The sequence below is a fragment of the Heteronotia binoei genome, chromosome 9, assembly GCF_032191835.1.
Source record: "Heteronotia binoei isolate CCM8104 ecotype False Entrance Well chromosome 9, APGP_CSIRO_Hbin_v1, whole genome shotgun sequence".
NCBI classification, from domain to species: Eukaryota; Metazoa; Chordata; class Lepidosauria; order Squamata; family Gekkonidae; genus Heteronotia; species Heteronotia binoei.
This window is the reverse complement of record NC_083231.1, coordinates 75,257,556-75,277,835: the sequence shown is the minus strand read 5'-3', so window position 1 is coordinate 75,277,835 and position 20,280 is coordinate 75,257,556. Positions and strand designations below refer to the sequence as shown.

At 42.9% G+C, this 20,280-nt stretch overlaps 1 protein-coding gene across 2 annotated transcripts; it reads right to left on the bottom strand.

Moving 5' to 3' along the window:
• Positions 1-1,850: 1,850 nt before the first annotated feature.
• Positions 1,851-20,269, bottom strand: MFSD8 (major facilitator superfamily domain containing 8). 2 transcript variants are annotated; one of them, XM_060246812.1, is made up of 12 exons: positions 20,063-20,269; positions 19,534-19,628; positions 18,482-18,525; positions 12,719-12,959; positions 11,826-11,939; positions 10,980-11,124; positions 9,925-9,983; positions 8,229-8,337; positions 7,050-7,184; positions 6,674-6,777; positions 6,333-6,589; positions 1,851-2,608 (listed from the first exon to the last, which is right to left on the bottom strand). In XM_060246812.1, the coding sequence occupies exons 1-12, from the start codon at positions 20,149-20,151 to the stop codon at positions 2,393-2,395; spliced, it is 1,608 nt and encodes a 535-aa protein (XP_060102795.1). In that variant the 5' UTR covers positions 20,152-20,269; the 3' UTR covers positions 1,851-2,392. The 2 variants fall into 2 exon arrangements, with proteins under 2 accessions (XP_060102795.1, XP_060102796.1); XM_060246813.1 differs by lacking the exon at positions 18,482-18,525 and having other exon boundaries at positions 20,063-20,237.
• Between the last annotated feature and the right edge of the window lie 11 nt (positions 20,270-20,280).

Here is a 20,280-nt window from a genome sequence, read left to right as displayed (position 1 = left end):
ATGACTGCATATACAGTATGTCACAGAAATTTCAGTATATTTTTTCATGTTACGACACTGAAGAAATGACACTTGGCTACAATGTAAAGTGGTGAGTCTACAGTTTGTATAACAGTGAAAACGTGCTGTCCCCTCAAAATTATGCAACACACAGCCATTAATGTCTAAACTGCTAGCAACAAAAGTGAGTACAATACTGCCCTGTGGCCCAGTCTCCGAAGGGACGGGATCATGCTCTGCTTCAGTATGTCACAGTACATGTTGGCGATCATGGTTCCCTCAATGAACTGTAGCTCCCCAGTGCCAGCAGCACTCATGCAGCCCCAGATCATGACATTCCCACCATGCTTGACTGTAGGCAAGACACATTTGTCTTTGTACTCCTCACCTGGTTGCTGCCACACACGCTTGACACCATCTGAACCAAATAAGTTTATCTTGGTCTCATCGGACCACAGGACATGGTTCCAGAAATCCATGTCCTTAGTCTGCTTGTCTGCAGCAAACCGTTTGTGGACTTTCTTGTGCATCATCTTTAGAAGAGGCTTCCTTCTGGGATGACAGCCCTGCAGACCAATTTGATGCAGCATGCGGTGTATGGTCTGAGCACTGACAGGCTGACCCCCCCACCCCTTCAACCTCTGTAGCGATGTCATGGTCTGGGGCTGCATGAGTGCTGCCAGCAGTGGGGAGCTACAGTTCATTGAGGGAACTATGATTGCCAACATGTACTGTGATATACTGAAGCAGAGCATGATCCCCTCCCTTCGGAGACTGGGCTGCAGGGCAGTATTCCAACATAACGACCCCAAACACACCTCCAAAATGATCACTGCCTTGCTAAAGAAGCTGAGGGTAAAGGTGATGGACTGGCCAAGCATGTCTCCAGACCTAAACCCTACTGAGCATCTGTGGGGCATCCTGAAATGGAAGGTGGAGGTGCGCAAGGTCTTTAATATCCACCAGCTATGTGATGTCATGGAGGAGTGGAAGAGGACTTCACTGGCAACCTGTGAAGCTCTAGTGAACTCTATGCCCAAGAGGGTTAAGGCAGTGCTGGAAAATAATGGTGGCCACAAATATTGACACTTTGGGCCCCATTTGGACATTACCACTTAGGGGTGTACTCACTTTTGTTGCCAGCAGTTTAGACATTAATGGCTGTGTGTTGCATAATTTTGAGGGGGACACTGTTATACAAGCGGTAGACTCACTACTTTACATAGTAGCCAAGTGTCATTTCTTCAGTGTTGTCACATGAAAAGGTATACTGAAATATTTACAAAATGTGAGGGGGTGTACTCACTTCTGTGACATACTGTATACTTCAAGACAAATCAGAACAGAAGAAACATTGAATTAAAATGCTTGTGGTTTTCCACAATGGCTCATCCATCTATGTTTTAATTATCAAATAAGTTATTAACTAGCCTTATTATGTATTCATATGTGATTATCTTAGATTGTGATGTAAACAACTGCTTTACAGACACAGTTTGACGATCTCAAACAGTTCATTATGCTTAGTTAGTATATCTTAAGCTAACGTTGTAGTCTAATAGGTTATTTTCATCAACAGATTTGACCGTACCTACAGTAGCATATTTTTGCAAAGTGCAGTGCTTCAGCAGTCTGAGTCTGCCTCCCAGTGGTTAAAGAGCAATGAACCATAATGACTGAGCAAGGGCCAGTAGGATTAAATGAAAACCAGCGAAGGGGATATCAAGACAAGTGGCTGATAAATATATCTTGAGAGGTCTATATAAATGTTGTAAGAACAGATTAAAAATAATTTATACCTCAACTGTTTCTTTTGTATATGATATAGATGGGTTAAGATTTCCTACAAGTATGTTGTTCAAGATTTTATTTACTGTAGCAGAGCCTGCTATAAATATAGAAAACAATCACAGAGAAGAGGTAGACGATTAGAAAAGTGCATTAGATGGGCTCTTTTAAGTTCAATATGAAAACCACTTTAAGTACAATCGGATTCACAGAATCAGTACACTTTGAAAGTATTGCCCAGTACTATACTTAAATGGGAGCCAACCCTGAATGTTAGAAACCCCTTCCCCTCAATAAAATGTTATTACTGTACATACCTTGTATGCAAATTTAAAATTTTTAAAATGGGCAAAGAACTATTCCTTTCAGGTAAACAGGGTTAAACTACAGATCAGAGTATCATCTCTCAAAACATCAAGAGTTTCTTTACTTACTATGATCACAGCCTATCACGTCCAGTATTCTATCCTACTGACAACTTGATTAATAGACTTAATTAGTAGTAGTGCATGTAAAACCCTGGTTAGTCATAAGTGCAGTACCATAGCTCCTTGGATAAGGGCAATGATGCAGCAATAAAGGACTGGTAAGCAGTTACCCATACCTAACAGCTCTGCTCTTGGAGCCTCCCATATCGGACAGAAAATGCAACCAGTCTCTTGTACACCACTTCCAAGAGAAAGAGAGAGAGAACAACAATTCCACAGATTAGGCTGAATGCCCAGCGAGGTCCCAAATGCGTGTAGAGCTGGCTGACAAATACTGGCCCAAGTATACGTCCAGCGCTTCCACAGGCAGTTAGCCAGCCCATATAGATTCCCTAAAACAGATCACAGAGCTGTGTTTAGTATATGAGTTTATCAACATGTTTCTTTGCTTTCCATTACTGAAACTGCGTAACTTTGAGGGAATGTAGATATCTGCTTATTATATATTTCATTATACTTATGGCCCGCTTTCCCCAGTCTAGGGCTCAGGGCAGGAAAACATTCCAATAACAGCATCAGCAATCAGGTTAAAAAATTTTTTTAAACTTACAGAAATTAAAATTTAACAAGTCAACTGATGATTTGCAGATGGCACATTCATGGACAAACGAGTGTCCTTTCCCCATAACGGAAGGAGGAGGATGGATCCAGGCTAGATGGGGAAAACCTGTCCTCAACCATTGGCCTGGCAGAACACCTCTGTCATTCAAGACCCGTGGGACTGCATTAGGACCTGCAGGGCACAGATGTCATGCAGCAGAGTTCCACCAGACTGGCAGTAGGGGCGAGAAAGCCCTGGCTCTGGTTGAAGACAGCTGGATGTTTCTGACTAGGGATCAACAGTAAGTTCTTCCTGTGAGTGTAAAGCTCTTTGGGGGATATGCCAGGAGAGGTGGTCCTGTAGGTTCATTGGTCCCAGATCATTTAGGGCTTTAAAAATTAGTACCCAAACCTTGAACCTGATCCAGTATTCAACTTGGAGCCAGTGCAACTGGCATAGCACCAGTTGTATGTGGGCTGTCAATGAGGTTCTGGAGAGAACCTGTGCTGCTGCAGTCTGGACCAGTTGTAGTTTCTGGGTCAGCCTCAAGAACAGACCTGCATAAAGCAAGTAACAGTAGTGTAACTTGGTGGTGACTGTTGCATGGATCATTGTGGCTAAATAAGAACCAGTTGCTTCATCTGACAAATGAAGAACCAACAGTCTGGCAACATTTGTTATCTGGGTCTTAAATGATTAGGAGGCATCCAGAAACACACCCAGGCTCTTAACAGTTAGCACTAGTGTCAAAGGCATACCATCAAAAGCCAGGAGTCGGCATCCAAGCCAGAATCCCACCCATCCAGCTACAGGACCTCTGTCTTAGATGAGTTCAGTCTCAGCTGGCTCTGTTTCAACCAACCAACCACTGCCTCCAGTCCCTTGGCTAAAATGTCTGGGACAGTGTCTGCCTATCAATTGATGCAGTGGAATGCCATCCACATACTGGTGATGACCCAGCTGGAAACTCTACCAGCTGGGCAATGGGGTGCATATAGATGTTAAATACCATTGGAGAGAGCATTACCGTTTGAGGGATTCCACATACCAGAGGGTATCATGGAGAGAGACACCCTTCTATTGGGGGGAGACCCACTCTTCTATTGTGGAGAGATCCTCTATCCTCAACCATGGAGAAATGAGGTAGAGCCACTTCAAGGCCATCCCATGAATTCCTACATCAGCAAGGTTGGTGGGTCAACAAATGGTTGACTGTCGAACGCTGCTGTCAGGTTGAGTAATAACAGCACCACCAACCCACCTCAGTCCAAGCTGCCCATAAAGATCGTCTATGAGGGTGACCAATCTTTGTCCCATAGCCAGGGCAAAAACCAGCTCGAATGGGTCTAGAGCTGATGTGACCTCCAGGAGGGTCTACAGCTGGTCCACAACCCTCTCAATTATCATACCCAGAAACAAAAGATTAGAGACTGGGTAGTAATTGGTTGTATCAGTGGAGATCCAAAGATGGTTTCTTTAAGACTGGTGTCACCATAGCCACTTTTAGCCCCCCCATATAGACCCCCAATTAGTCCCCCCATATAGACATGTTTATAACGGCCACCATTATAAGCATTGGCCTTCACCAGCCATGATGGACACGGTCTAAGAGGCAAGTCTAACAGCAGCCCAAACTCTGTCAACATAGGCCTGAGAAAGTCAGATGAAGCTCAAATACTGAATCCAATGAGACCTCAAGTTCACACACTGTTTCAATGGTGGCAGGCAGGTAGGTCATGGCAGAGTGACAAGATTTTATCTGCAAAGAAGCTCGCAAAAGCGTCAGCTAATGACCAAATTGCTAACATTTTGGATTTTCCCTAAAAGATGTTAATGACCTAATTATCCTGAATAACTATGCCAGGCAAGAATTACTGGATGTAACAAAGGCTACATAAAATTTTCTTTCTGCAGTCTTCATGCCATCTCTTGGGATTTCATAAACATCCTGTACAATGTTCTCGCAGCTTTGTCATGAGACTGTCACCAAACTCATGCTAGTCTAAGCTCCTGCTTCATCCTCCAAAGCTCCACAGTATAGCATAGGGCTAACTTGGGGCAGGAGTGAAGAGGATGTTAGGGAACAATTTCATCAATGGCTTCAGAGAGATGGGTGTGCCAGTCTTCTATCAGTGTATCTAATAAATCACCAGCGGGATCAGATCCTGCAGAGCATTCTGGAATACAGTTGGGTCCATTAGGCTCTGTGGACAAGCATAAATACATTCACTGCCTAGACAGAAGGTGGCTGGCACATCCAGCTGAACCTTCAGCACAAAATCTGACCAAAGCACACCAATAGCCATCAAATCAATGTCTATCCCCCATGCCAAATATCAAATCCAATCTGTGGCCTGCTTAATGCGTGGGACCTGATACAAACTGGGAGAGTCCTAGTATTGCCATGGATGACACCAGGTCCAATGCCTGCAAGGAGGCAAAGGGTTGGCACGGATATTGAAGTCTCCCAGAATCAGGGCTTTTTTTGTAGCAGGAACTTCTTTGCATATTAGGTCACACCCCTGATGTATCCAATCCCCCAAGAACTTATAGTAGGTTCTGTACTAAGAGCTGTGTAAGATCTTGGAGGATTGGCTACGTCAGGTGTGTGGGGCCTAATATGCAAAGGAGTTCCTGCTACAAAAAAAGCCCTGCCCAGAACTATAAGCCTTGGGAACTCCAAGGCCCAACCCACTACTGCCTCCACTCAATAACTGCTAAACATTACTCTATGATCAACATTACATCATACATATTACATTGTCTTTCTGTTCATGTCATGTCCTAGGTACTGTAGCTAGACAAGCAACATGTGTAGGGGTTAGAATGTCAGACTAGGATCTGGGAGTACCAGGTTCAAATTTACATTCAGCCTATCCTACCTTACAGAATCATAGTGAAGTAACAATGGAGAAAGGGAGAATACTGTAAGCCACTTTGAGTTTCCACTGGGAAGAAAAGTGTGTGTTAATGATTCAATGGTATAGAAGAGGCATTGTCAAAAAGGAAACAGGAAAAAAAACAGTATGAACCAATGGTTATAGCATAAGAATAGAAAAACTAGTTCAAATCTCCACCTGCTATGCAAATTACTGATGCTCTTGGGCTAGTCACATTCTCTTAGCATGCCACATTTGCAGGTGGACATGAGAACGGAGGGAGTGAATTTTTGGTAATTGTTATGAAAATCCCAGTCCCATCTAGATTACTTGTGTCTCACCAGTGGCATAGGTAGCACTGGTTGAGAACCACTGCTCTAGTGCATACTGAAATCTATCTTGCACCTGCTGTCATATCTGATCAGTATGCAGTGTCACCAGTTCTCCATTTTTAAAAAGCACAATCTGCAGAATTTTGGGTTCTTCTAACATGACCTGTTTTCTTGAGGCTGAGATGGAAAAAGAAAGATAAGTCATGGAAAACAAAAAAGCTCACATTTTATTATACTTGGTTGGTCCTAATAAAAAGGTTGCTTTCTTCCTACAAAAAAGAAAAAGTCCAAGTTTAAAACTTACCTGAGGCCTTGGTCCTAAGATTTTTGAATATAAAGTGTATGACATAACATTACAGACTGGATAGCCCAGTCCTATTAGAATGTCTGCAGTAATGTACTGGCCCAAGTAGATCACTGGAGTATGCAGACACCAGGACTGTACAATGGGGCATCCTGTTGCTTCAGAACTATTATTTGATGGAAGCTGCATTTGCACTCTCCAGAAAGATGTGAGGCTGCCAGTAAAAGCTGTTGTTGTAATAGAGTTATTCTTTATTTCTGTGAAAACAAAGAGAAAGAATGCCATGTATAGATATTTGATAGAAACCTTAAACTACAGTTTAAGTATATTTATACTTGTACCTTCCCACTGGATATTAGGTAACTTATTTCCCCAAGGTAATAAGATAAAGAATCCAATCAGTACAATAACTAGGCCTCCATAAAGTATAGCACGTTCACCAGTCCTGTTGGATAAACAAAAGCTAATTACAATAATACACATAAGTATAAAAAGTAAATCTACACATAATGCACACATCTAGACTACCAGCTTTCTTTTCCTTCTTAATTATATATGGAATCTCTGTAGCTGGAGCACTGTAAGGATCATGTATATACTGATGCTTAAAATAGGCTACAAATATTTATCCACAGACAATTTATGAGCTAGAATGTACAAAATCTTTTGAGATTAGGAAAAAATGCATAACAACATAGCATCTCTTTAGTGACTTACTTTTTAGAAAGTATTTTAACTCCTAAAAATGCAAAGACTGACTCAATGCCAATAGCTCCAAGGATAAGTCCATTGATAAACACTGCTTGTTTTCTGGTCCAAGAATACATATCCATTGTCAATGGTGTAGCTATGCTGGGGGGAAAATATATTAATATCCTCAATCTGTTGACAAGGGTAAAATGGTTTGAGGGATTTAAAAAGATATCTCAACTCCCCAGTAACAGCAAACTGCACTGGAATTAAGTTGTGAAAACTGTATGCATACATTCACCCTGAACATGGCATGGAAAACAAAACCCAGAGAACATAACAGGGGGCATCAAAATACAGAGGGAGAAATGCATAACAAAGAAAAAACAACTGCTCATTAAATGTCAATGTCAGAAGAGAAGCATGGAAGTCTGTACTACTGCACAGAACAACTGGACAACATACAAGAGACTCATGGACAGATCTGAAGATGTCTCAAGTTTTAATTAGCAGCCAGGGGGTGGAACATGGGGAGGATCAGGGACAGAACTTTAAGAAAAGTTAATCCTTTTCCACCTGGCCATTCCAGGCTAGGAAGTGATCAGACACCACCAAGTTACAGTCCTTAACCAAACAATGGGAACAAATTGACCCAGCAAAGTGTGTGCAGAATGAAAATTCTGCCCTCCAACCTTCTACATCTCCAGACTATGTTTATTCCTCCACCTTAATGACATCAATCACTTTGTAGTGTTTCATGCTTCCACGCTTCCTTATCTTTATAAATTGCCATGTACACTCTGATGGCACTGGAAACATTTTACCCCAATTGCACATATTTTGTAGAATAGATAAAATACAGGGTGGGATAAAGAAACAGCATTTTGTCAATTTCATTGTATTTTCTCTCCAATTACTGCTGCTGCTATTTTCTATACCGACAATGGGAAATACTTCATAGGGTTCTTTCTTATTTCTTAACAGCTACTGTTAAGCTCAATGCAACTCCCAAGATTTTTTACTTCTCTGACTTACTTGATTAATAAAGTACATTGATTGTGCAAGGGATTTATTAACCCATGCAGCTCATGAGGCGACCCATCTTTCCCCCCCCACCAGGGCCAACAAGCAGTTTTGTACTCAGATAGACAACTGGAGTTGTAGGAAAACACGCAACTGCTTACTAGAGATATCAGATATACTTACGTTTCAAAGACTGCAAAAATAAATAATATTACAAAGAAAAGAATGTTTGCTGATACAACAGCCACAAGGTCAACGCTTTCTTGACTATCCTCGCCAGCCTCATCATTTTCTGGAACAAAAAAAAAAGGAAAAAAAAGAAGATATTGGATTTATATCCTGCCCTATACTCTGAATCTCAGAGTGGTCACAATCTCCTTTACCTCCCCCCACACCCCAAAAGGCAGCCTGTGAGGTAGGTGGAGCTGAGAGAGCTCTCACAGCAGCTGCCCTTTCAAGGACAACTCCTACAAGAGCTTTGGCTGACCCAAGGCCATTCCAGGAACTACAAGTGGAGGAGTGGGGAATCAAACCAGGTTCTCCCAGATAAGAGTCCACGCACTTAACCACTATACCAAACTGGTTCTCAGGACTCAGATATTACACTAAATTGCTTGTTTGTTCTTAAATATACAGATGTGCTATTGTGTTCTTTCCAGAGTTTTTCTTATTAAAATATGTGTTTACATCTCTCTTGGATATCATTATACTTCACAGTTTTGCAATAAAAGTAAGTATATGTTTAAAGATTGCATGTGCTAGTCTGAAATTTATGCTGTCAAGTGATGGTTTCACAACATATTTCTACAGTTGGGCATGCAACGAAAAAACACAAAAAATCCTACACATCATTAGTGTGAATCCGGTTTGTACTGCAAAGCCTTAAAACACATTTAATCCTTTTTACCTTATTTCCTGAGCATCTTTTAATGATATTGTAATTGATATTCTTATCACTATATACTTATAGTGACTTATATGGTAAGTCAGCATGAGTATGAGTGTCAGACCAGGATCCTGGAGATCCAGGTTCAAACCTACACTCTGCCATGTTGCTGGTGACCTTGGGCCAGTCATATACTCCCAGCCTAATCCACTGCACAGGATTACTGTGGGGAGAAAATGGAGGAGAGGTGATTGTTGTAAACCAGTTTGTGTCCCCTTGGGGGGGGGGGGAGTTCAGTATAAGTGGAATAAATAAAAATAAATATTTGTATAACTGTAAGGTGTACTTGAGAGCTTCTGTTTGTTTTTGCTGGAGAATTGGTTAAAATACGATAAAACGTTTTGTCAGTTCCGAAAAAGACTACATTCCGCTTTGCTGTATATACTGTTAGAGTATTACTTATTGTCTAAAAAAGGGATAACCATAATTCAGCTGAGGTTACACCAGGTACAACAAGAGGCAAATGTACACATTCATGGCAGATAAACACTATATAAGTCTATTATCGTGGCCATTTGCTATCATTACTGCCTGTCTGGTTGCAAGCCATCGGGCCCCAAAAGTGCAGTAGCGAGTTGGAGGGATTTTTCTCATATGCTCACTTTTCTGTCTGCAGAAAGACAGCCACAAAAACAGATCACTAAAGCTAATGGTTACTTCTATTTTATAGGCAGCCGTACAAGATCAAGTTGGGTTTTGATCCCCACTCCAAATCTAAATCTACAAAATGTGTTGTGTTAAATTTTGTTAGGTGCCTGCCAACTGGACACAAGTACATCTGTGAATCACAGAAAATTACAAACCTTTACATATCCCCTGAAAAATGTAACCAAATGTAATTAAAACCCCTCCAAATCATCCACTCATTTGTTTCTATTAACATTCCAAGGCATACCACAATATTTTATATCAAACTCTCCACAAAAACATTACCTTCTGCTTCAAAATTAATGCTTCTGTATGGTCTTCCTGTATCATCCACTCGATGTTCTCTAAAAATTAAACACCATTTCATTAAATACTTTATGTGTAACAATGAAAGTTTTAGCATGTAAGCAGACAGTGGTGCAGAAATAACAACAACCACAGCAGTGGGCCCACAAGGACTCATGCTGAGCATTTCATTTTGCCTGTGGATCCCCCTTCCCACATAATTTCCTCTATGCCTCACCTCACAGACTGTCTCCTTTCCCAGCTTTCTTCTCTCTGAACTCAAAAACAAACCTTTTATCTGCCCTGCCAACTCCAGTTTTATTTATTTATGTACTTTATCATTTATATCACACTTCTGCCCTCAATGCAGACCCAAAGTGATTTACAACATTCTTTCTTCTCCATTTTATTGTCACAACACCCATGAACAGGTTAGGCTGAAACTGTGTGACTGGCCCAAGGTCATCCAGCAAGCATCCATGATATAGTGGTGATTCAAACTTACATCTCCCAGATCTGAGTCTTTCACCAATGCATCAATGCTGGCTCTTCAGCTTTCCCTACTCCCCTCCTAGAAAAGGATCTGACCTTTGAAGAAGTGCCATAGCAGAGAGTTCTTATTAACAACCAATGGCGATGCAGATTGTTAATCAGAACTGTTACCTTAAAATGGTGCCAAAAAGCAGCCTTCAGATCTACTGAGGCAGCCAACACACTACTGTTCAACAAATACAAGCTCTTCTTTTAAAAAAAAATTATACAAAATCAGTGTATACACTATTTCCTTGTTGGAGCAAAACAAGTCAGGACACAGCAGCATAAGACAATAACTATGTATACACACAGGGCTTTTTTTGTAGAAAAAACCCCAGCAGGAATTCATTTGCATATTAGGCCACACCCCCTGATGTCACTATTGTTTGCACTTTTAGACCACACACCCTGAAACCAAGACAGTTGGATGATTCTGAGAATCAAGTAAAACAGATTAAAAATACAGAGCAAACACTGATACAACCACAGTCTCAAAAAATAGTGCCATAGTTTCCAATTACCTAAACACAGCAAATATCAGAACAATGTTAATAATTCCTAGGAGAGCTCCAAATAAAACTGGTGCTGTATACATGTTCACCTGAAGCTTAATGAGTTTCCATGTAACTCCTTTTTCTCCAATGAGAGTAAATAGGGTCTGAAAAACTAATATAAAACAACATAATTAATTAGAACAGGACTTCACATGCATACTCAAAGACAAAATGAGCCAAGTTTTTGCTTTATTTCACTAACAGCCACATTTCTGACATATGTTCCCTTGTACTAAGATGCATAGAAAAAATCTCAAGGGTGCATGCATGTATATGCACACACACAAACAAATAAATGCAGAGTAGAAATATCTGAATCCAAGCTTACAAATAAGTAAGTAACAAGTAACAAGTAAGTAAAACCCGGAAGTGGTCTCTATTCTTTTAGCGGTCCATCTGGATGTACAAAGTGCCAGTCTCTGGCTATTTTTCCTATCTGATGTATAATTATGCACAGCAACTTTATAAATGCACAACACTTTAGATATCTTGGTAGCAGAAGGAATGTGGAGCATGTTCTTGATTTGCAAATTCTACTCCTGCTCTTTCTAGTAGAATATAATCTCAATCAGCTGCTTTAATATTTAAACTGCCTTCAAAAATTTAGACAAAAGACTTGGATTTCCAAACAGTGCTACTTGAACCATGTTTTCAAACAATCATATTCACAACTAATTGTTCATTTTGCTTAAGACAACAGACAAATTAAACAAACACAGGAATGAATAAAGTATCAAAGTATCACTGGATGCCAGATTCCCTCATTTAATCAGAATTCATTTGAAAAGAACGGAGCTACGAAGCAAGTTGTACCTGGTCCCAGTATGAATCCCACTGCCTGGCAAGCACTGGTGTTTGCCATGGCACCAGTTCTTTCTGTAAGAGAGGTAGCACCAGCGACATAGGAACGAACCACTGCTACATTTCCTTTAAAGAAAAAGAATAAAGTATTTGATGCTCACAACACACTCTGAATTTCATTTCCCTACATTACACAGCACTGCAGCCAGTCATGATTTAAACCTCTAGCACTGTTGTTCATATGCTTGTTTTGCCTGCTTCCCACACAAAACCTCAACGGATCTCATAAAATTGTCAAAAGCCACAGAGCTGCAAAGACAAGCTTGGTCCTGCACTGCTCATTCACTAATGCATCCAGCACACTGTGACTGACAGAACTTTTCAACATCTCGAATCCCTTCTGTTGGACAGTTCAATTCACCATACCTATCACAGAATTTTTGAGGTCTAACACCTGGTTGAATTAATACCTAACGATGCAACTGCACCAAACTGCTCCATGCGTTCCCATGGCAAGTGAGCCCCATAAAGCCAATATAACTCAATCAGATATTTCAAGTCCTTTGATATCGTAGTGGATCTTGATCAGTCTTGTGCTATTTCAGTATTACACCTTCCAGCTTTCCTCTGACACCACCAAAAAGCCACAAAGCCAGGCAACTGTTAGCACTGAGATAATGGGGAAGCCTTTGATCCTAAGGTCAAGCATCAGCTAAAATGATATTATTATCACCAAGGGATTCAGGATGCATTCTTGCTAGTACACATTCATTGAACAGAGCTTTTTGCCAGAAAGGAACTAACTCCCACTGATGCTTATAAGATTTTGACTACCCTAATACTGTAAAGTTTTAAATGGCATGTACAAATAACTTGCCCTCAATTTAAATAATTTTTAAAATTACCTGCACCAAACCCCACTAGAGCTCGAGCAACCACCATGTAGTATTTGTTGTGCGAAGCAGGTAAATGGACATAGGCATAGAGACAGTTAGCAGCCACTGAAATACTAGTTGAAACTACAAGAGGTTCTCTTCTTGGCCTATAATTGGACCACGCTCCAAAGAAGGGGGAAGCTATCATTTGACCAATACTATAGGCAGCAATAATCCAGCCCAGGAAACTTGCGTCTGCAGTTTTATCTACCTATGGAAAGAACAAAAGCAATTTGAATTACCATGATAAGTTATTCATTGCATTTCAGCAATGCTTTCAGAAAGCCACAATAAAATAAAAATAAATATCAGATCAAATCTCCTACTGCTAATGCGTGGTGACACTTTAGAAATCTTGGTAGCAGAAGGAATGTGGAGCATGCCCTTATGTTTTATCAGCTTAAAATTGAATGCAAACAAAATTTCAAGATGACAACAAATTAGTTACAAAGGCCCCTTTCCTATAATAAATTATTTAGTGAGGATCTACAAAGTCATAGAGGAATCTTAGTAAACCACTGCAGAAGTATGTGGATTTTTTTTGCCATCAAGTCACAGCTGACTTATGGTGACCCCATAAAGTTTTCAAGGGAATAGCTGTTCAGAGGTGTTTTGCCATTGCCTGCCTCTGTGTTACGACCTTTGGTGGTCTCCCATCCAAACGCTACCCAGGGCTAACTCTGCTTAGCTTCCAAGATCTGATAAATCTGATGAGAACAGGCTAGCCAGGGCTATGGCAATAGGTTATGAGAATGTCTCTGCAACATTGTCCTTTGTGCCTATATTACTGAAAGTAGTCAGAAAAAATAATATTGCACATTCTGGTGAAATAAACAGATTCCAAGCATAAACTAGAAACTGTGGGAGACTGCTAAATGACTTGTGGCTAAATCTAGCAGCTTTATTTACTAGATATATCCCAAGAAGAACTGAGATGTATCAGTCTCATAAAAAAGGTTTGGGAGACCTTTTGACTTTTGGCCATTATGCTGCTTGTATACTTGGAGAACCTAAAATTGAATTTGCAAACAAAAAGCACCTTAAGCTTGTTTTTGCAATACTGATTTTGGATGGTTCAACTGAGAGAGAGTCTCTATGTGTGGTGTAGTTCTCAGAAAGCTGGCCTAAAATCTGAGAGACCTGGCTTCAAATCCCCACTTGGTCATAAAGGGCTCTGTAGAACTCATGCCAGAACAACATCAACATCATCATCATCATCATCATCACCATCATCATCATCATATTTTATTTATATCCCACCCTCCCCGCCGAAGCGGGCTCAGGGCGGCTAACAACATATTCATATAATTATACAAAGGTTTAAAATCACATTAGTCTTAAAAACATTCCAATTTAAAACAAATACAAATAGATTTTAGGTGCTAATTCTGTTCATAAAAATAATGGTGATAGAAGTCACCTAACATCAGTTGCTCAGCCGGCAAAAGCCATCCTGAAAAGGGTGGTCTTGCAGGCCCTGCGGAACTGGTCAAGGCTCCGCAGGGCTCGCACTTCATCCGGGAGCTGGTTCCATAGGTGTGGAGCTGCGATAGAGAAGGCCCGTGTGTGAGTGTTTTGTAGTTTTGCCTCCTTTGGTCCGGGGATAGCCAGCTGGTTCTTCCCTGCTGACCTCAGTGCTCTCTGGGGTTCGTATGGGGAAAGACGGTCCCTCAGGTAGGCAGGTCCTCAGCCATATAGGGCTTTAAAGGTAATAACCAGCACTTTGTAACGAACCTGGTAAGTAACTGGCAACCAGTGCAGTCCGCGTAGCCCCGACTGTATGTGCTCCCACTTCGGGAGCCCCAATAGTAGCCTAGCCGCCGCGTTCTGCACCAGCTGCAACCTCCGGGTTCGGCACAGAGGCAGCCCCATGTAGAGGGCATTACAGTAATCCAATCTCGAGGTGTCCATTGCATGGATCACTGTTGCTAGGTCCCGGCGCTCCAGGAAGGGAACCAAGTGCCTTGCCCGCTTCAGGTGAAAAAACGCCAATTTGGCAGTGGCTGCTATCTGGGCCTCCATTGATAATGAAGGCTCCAGTAGAATTCCCAAGCTCTTGACCCGGTGCACCGCTTTCAGTGGCACACCGTCAAAAACCGGGAGAGGTATTTCTCTCCCTAGGGTGCCGCGGCCCACGCAAAGGACCTCTGTCTTTGTCGGGTTCAGCTTCAGCCCGCTCAGCCTAAGCCAGGTTGCCACGGCCTGCAATGCCAGGTCCAGATTCCCTGGAGCGCAGTCAGGCCGGCCATCCATTAGCAGATAGAGCTGGGTGTCATCTGAATATTGATGACACCCGAGCCCATACCTCCGGGCAATCTGGGCAAGGGGGCGCATATAGATGTTAAATAGCATCAGGGAGAGAACTGCTCCCTGTGGCACCCCACAATCTAGTGTGTGCCTCTGGGACAGCTCACCCCCGATTGCCACCCTTTGTCCCCGTCCTTTGAGGAAGGAGGAAAACCATTGTAGGGCTAGCCCCCTAACCCCTATGTCAGCGAGGCAGCGGGTCAGTAGCTGATGGTCGACCGTATCGAATGCGGCCGACAGATCTAATAGCATCAGCACCGCCACGCCGCCTCGATCCAGATGCCGCTGGAGATCATCTACCAAGGCGACCAGCACTGTCTCTGTCCCGTGACCTGGGCGAAAGCCGGACTGGCAAGGGTCTAGGATGGAAGCGTCATCCAGAAAACCCTGCAACTGCAATGCCACTGCCCTCTCAATAATTTTACCAAGAAACGGTAAATTAGAGACCGGTTGGTAATTTGCCAATTCGGCCGGGTCTGCTGTACTTTTTTTCAGGAGGGGGCGAACCATAGCCTCTTCCAAGGGTGTTGGAAAGCGCCCCTCAGAGAGGGATCTATTTATGATGTCCCGTAAAGAACATCTAAGCTCCTTTTGGCAAGGTTTAATCAGCCAAGAGGGGCAAGGGTCCAAATCACAAGTTGTTGGGCGTGCGGAAGAGAGGATTCCGTCAACTTCCTCCAGGCTGAGTGGGTCGAAGCGATCTAGGACGAAATTGGAAGACAGGCACGGAGCCTCAAGTTCCTGTACTGTATCCAATGTGATAGGCAGGTCCTGGTGGAGCGATGTGATTTTATCTGCAAAATATTTTGCAAAAGCCTCACAGCCTATCTCTAATTCTCTCACATTTGGTCTGCCTTGAGGCAGTGCAATAAGATTTCCAATTATTCTAAACAATTGTGCTGGGCATGAATTTGCAGACGCAATCCTGGCCGCAAAGTAAGCTTTCTTCGCGGCCTTGACTGCCATCTCATAAGACCTCATAAACGTTCTGTAGGATGTTCTCGTCGCTTCGTCACGAGTATGCTGCCACTGCCTCTCTAGTCGTCTGAGCCCTTGTTTCAGCTGGTGTAACTCCAAGGTGTACCATGGAGCCAGCCTCACACGGGGGTGCAGAGGACGTCGAGGTGCGATCTCGTTGATTGCCCTGGATAGCCGGTTTTGCCAGGCCTCCACCAGGTCATCAAGGGAATCGCCAGGGGGCCACGGATCCCGCAGGGCCATTTGGAACCGTTCCGGGTCCATTAGACTCCGCGGGCAAGCCAAAATAGGCTCTCCGCCCATACAGGGTTGGGGCGGTGTCTCCATATGGGCCTTGAGGGCTAGGTGATCCGACCATGGTACCGCTTCTACCGCGATATCGTTCACCAAAATTCCGGACGCAAAGATCAGGTCTAACGTGTGTCCAGCCTGATGCGTGGGTGTCATAACAAATTGAGAGAGTCCTAGAGTCGCCATGGACGACACCAGACCCATCGCCTTATTGGAGACCGTGTCATCAGCATGGACGTTGAAATCACCCAGGACCATAAACCCTGGGTACTCCAACGCCCAGCCTGCCACCACCTCCATCAGGGATGGTAAGGCGCTGGCTGGTGCGTTAGGCAGACAGTACACCAGCCAGATCGCCAACCCCTCTCCGACATCCCACGCTAGACCAGCACATTCAATACCCTCGATCGCTGGGGCCGGGAGAGCCCGGAAGGAGTAACCCTCCCGTATGAATAACACCACCCCTCCCCCCTGCCCGCTAGTCCGTGATTGATGAAAGACCGAGTAGCCCAGGAGGGTCATCTGGGAGAGAGCCACCGTCTCCCCATCTCGCACCCAGGTCTTGGTCACGCAAGCCAGGTCCACGTCCTGCCGAAGCAGGAACTCACTAAGGGTTGAGGTCTTATTATTCACGGACCTGGTGTTGCATAACACCAATGACGGAGACGGGCACTTCCTCTTGGCCCTACTACCTGTCACCGTTGGGATGGGAAGTAGACTGGAAGGGGGCTGAGCACTGTTTTGTCTCCGCCTCCCTCCATTACACTTCTGTCTATTCCCACCATCATACCTTCCCTCCCCAGGAGCACTGGAATCCCCTGACAAAGCATCCACACCTATGCCGGGTATGGTTTTACTAATCCCAGACAGTCTCCCCCCTCCCATCCAGATTCTCAGTCTGCAGCTTGAGTTCCTGCCTCACCATCCGCTTCAACCCCCTTATTGTCTGACTCACTATATATTAAGTCAAATTAATTAATTTTTTTTTAAAAACCCACCCTACTACTCCCTCTAATTGATTAGTCAAGTTAATTTATTAGTTTCCATTTCTAGCACATTAATAAATAATCCCCCCTTATAATTTCCCCAATTAATCTGCTAAAAATATAAATATATCTATTCCAATATATAAATATATACCGTATTGTTCGGTCCATAAGACGCTTCGGACCATAGGACACACCTTCCTGCTGGGGGGCGATCCACTGCCTCCGCCTCCGATCCCGGCGCTTCCCCTGCGCCTGCCTGCCTGGCTCCAGCTCTGCTTCCAGCAAGCGCTGGGATCGCTCCACACTGCCCCCACCGCAAACCCAGCGCTTCGCAAGCGCAGGCTGCGGAGAGGGCAGCGTGCTTCCTCCATGCCTGTCTGCCTGGCTCCAGCTCTTATGCTTACAGCAAGCGCCAGGATCGGAGGGCGGAGGGAGCGATCCTGGCACTCACTGTAAGTGTCAGAGCTGGAGCCAGGCAGACAGGCACGGAGTAAGCACGCTGCCCCCTCCGCAGCCTGTGCTCGCAAAGCACTGGGGGCAGCGTGGAGCGATCCCAGCGCTTGCTGGAAGCAGAGCTGGAGCCAGGCAGGCAGGCACGGGGGAAGCGCCAGGATCGGAGATGGAGGCAGCGGATCGCCCCCCCCCCCCGGAGAAAGGTACGTCCTATCGTCCCTTCGCTCCATAAGACGCACACACTTTCCCCCCCACTTTTTTTTGGGGGGGGGAGTGCGTCTTATGGTCCGAAAAATACGGTAATAGCAAATTCAATGGACACAGAATTACACCCAGCTGTATATTACTTAAGAATAAAATGAGATAACAGAATGCTTCATTTCTATATCACTTTTCATAAGAAGCATACATTTTACATTTTTTTAATTTAATTTTTTAATTTAAGAAGAAACCTAAATGCACCTTTCATTCCTTACACTTATCTAGTAAAATCCCCAAGCACATTCATTCCATAAATTCTAAGTAAAAGTTAACTATAACAACATTTTCACATAAGGGTGATAAGAAAACTAATACTCTTAATTCAACACAATATATGCAGTGGTCTGAATCGGCAGAAAATTGTATTTATCAGAGCCTAAGACAATATAGTTCTCAACTTGCCAAACAAAACTCAATAAAGGATTTACTACTTCACATTCAGGTGGTTACAAACCTGTTGAAGATAGGGCCATATTGACATAATGACTATTGAGAAGCCTGCAGTGTAAGAACAAAGGTTATTTTGCACGGCTATTACAAAATCATTATATAAAGCTCTACGTACATGTGCTAGGATAAAAATACTGTGTTTCACTACTAGCAGCAGTGAAGTACTAAACAGAGTTACACCCTTTTAAACCCAGTGAAGTATATAAACTTAAAAGGATGTCTAGGATTCCAAAGCAAATCTGCCACGGGTCCTCTTGGATTAAAGGGAAATACAATCCTGAATCATTTAAGATGGCATGCACAATATATTTGAGTTTATTTAGTGATCCTAAACAAGGTTACATAGAGCTAACTATATAACAAGACAAGCGCTTTATAGTAGCATAACTCTCACTTGCCTACTATATGCCAACCCTAAATGACTGTACATCAACCTAAAATCTTGTGCATTGAACAAAGACAGCATACATAAAATCATGGAGTACTGCTGTGATAGAGGCGCTAAGTAAAATTACTCACATGGATGTAATGATTAATCTCACAGGAAGTCTGCAACCGCAACCTATTATCAACAACCTTTTAATTCCCTCAACATATAACCTTGTCCTATTCCACTTTATTGTGATACATAATATCTCCCTAAATTACATCCTTTAAAGTCTATTAAGGTGAATAGGTTTAGAAGGATGTAACTCTGCACTGTAAGTATCTGAAAAATAAGAACACTTTTACATTATGTCCATTCTTACACCATCACCAATAAGACCAGTAAGAAAAAAAGAGCCGCAGCTGTAAATAAACATTTTCAGAGACAGGTTTGTGAAAAATTAGTACTTGGTAATCAGATGAAAAGGAAAGGGCTTCCACTTCTCCAAGTTAAGCACAGTACAAGAGCTCGTTTACAAGTTACAACAGTTTGTCTGAGGCATTTGTTTTATGTCTTGGCCATCACACAGAACAACTTGCCATGTGAACAGTTTACAGAAAATGTTGAGTGTATAGTCAACATAGACATCAAAATGATTTTACTTTGGCTGAATATCCGTTTTTACAAACCAACACTGCTGAAGAACATTGTAAGGTACATTATTCGAATGGATCTCCACCGGCTATTATAATGTTGTAACGTTTCCATGGTATCATCATGTGATCTATAATAAGAAAAAAAACTTCATTTCCCCTCTCAGAATATATTAACGAGCATTTACAGATTGTTTTCAAAAAATCTGATACCAAAATAACTTGCTAGGACACAATGCAGTGCTTCAGACTTACTCACTACATTTTATTTAATGTAGTTACAATGCACGCTATCCAGAATTCCATGAGGAGTGAACAGTATAAAATGTAAACAAATTTAAAAAGTTTGTATTTATTCTATACAAGAGGAATGTTAAACGCATTCCTGTCATCGCCCCCTCCCAAGTTTTTCTTTTTCTCTACCCTCAGCTTTAAAATCTGGCTCTGCACTCAGGGGCCTAATCAAGAGCTGCACAACACTCCTCCTTTATAAACCTGGGAAATGCACACGACCCAGTTTAGCCAAGGTACAAAAAGAAATTTCTTGCGCCTGCGCATCTCTCACCTCCCGCTTTCACCATTGGGGGTCAACAAAGGCGCTTCTAGACCCTCCACAGAATCTACAAGAGCGGCCGCCATGATACTCTTCTGCATATCAACGCAGTCACTAGAGAAGCCGATTTGCTGAACAAAAGCCTCTCATTTAGACAAGAACCAATCCGCTTGCGCTACAGCATTCGTACCTCCTGGCCCGACGTCTAACTGCGCGCGCGCAGGAGATAC

What these genes read in the sequence shown, in the direction of transcription:
- MFSD8 (XM_060246812.1), bottom strand. Translation starts at nt 20,151, where the DNA reads ATGCAGAAGAGTATCATGGCGGCCGCTCTTGTAGATTCTGTGGAGGGT. An exon ending in GTTAAAATACTTTCTAAAAA is followed by an intron (nt 6,778 to 7,049) that starts GTAAGTCACTAA and finishes TTTATCCAACAG; the next exon opens with GACTGGTGAACGTGCTATAC. An exon ending in ACCTAATATCCAGTGGGAAG is followed by an intron (nt 6,590 to 6,673) that starts GTACAAGTATAA and finishes TTGTTTTCACAG; the next exon opens with AAATAAAGAATAACTCTATT.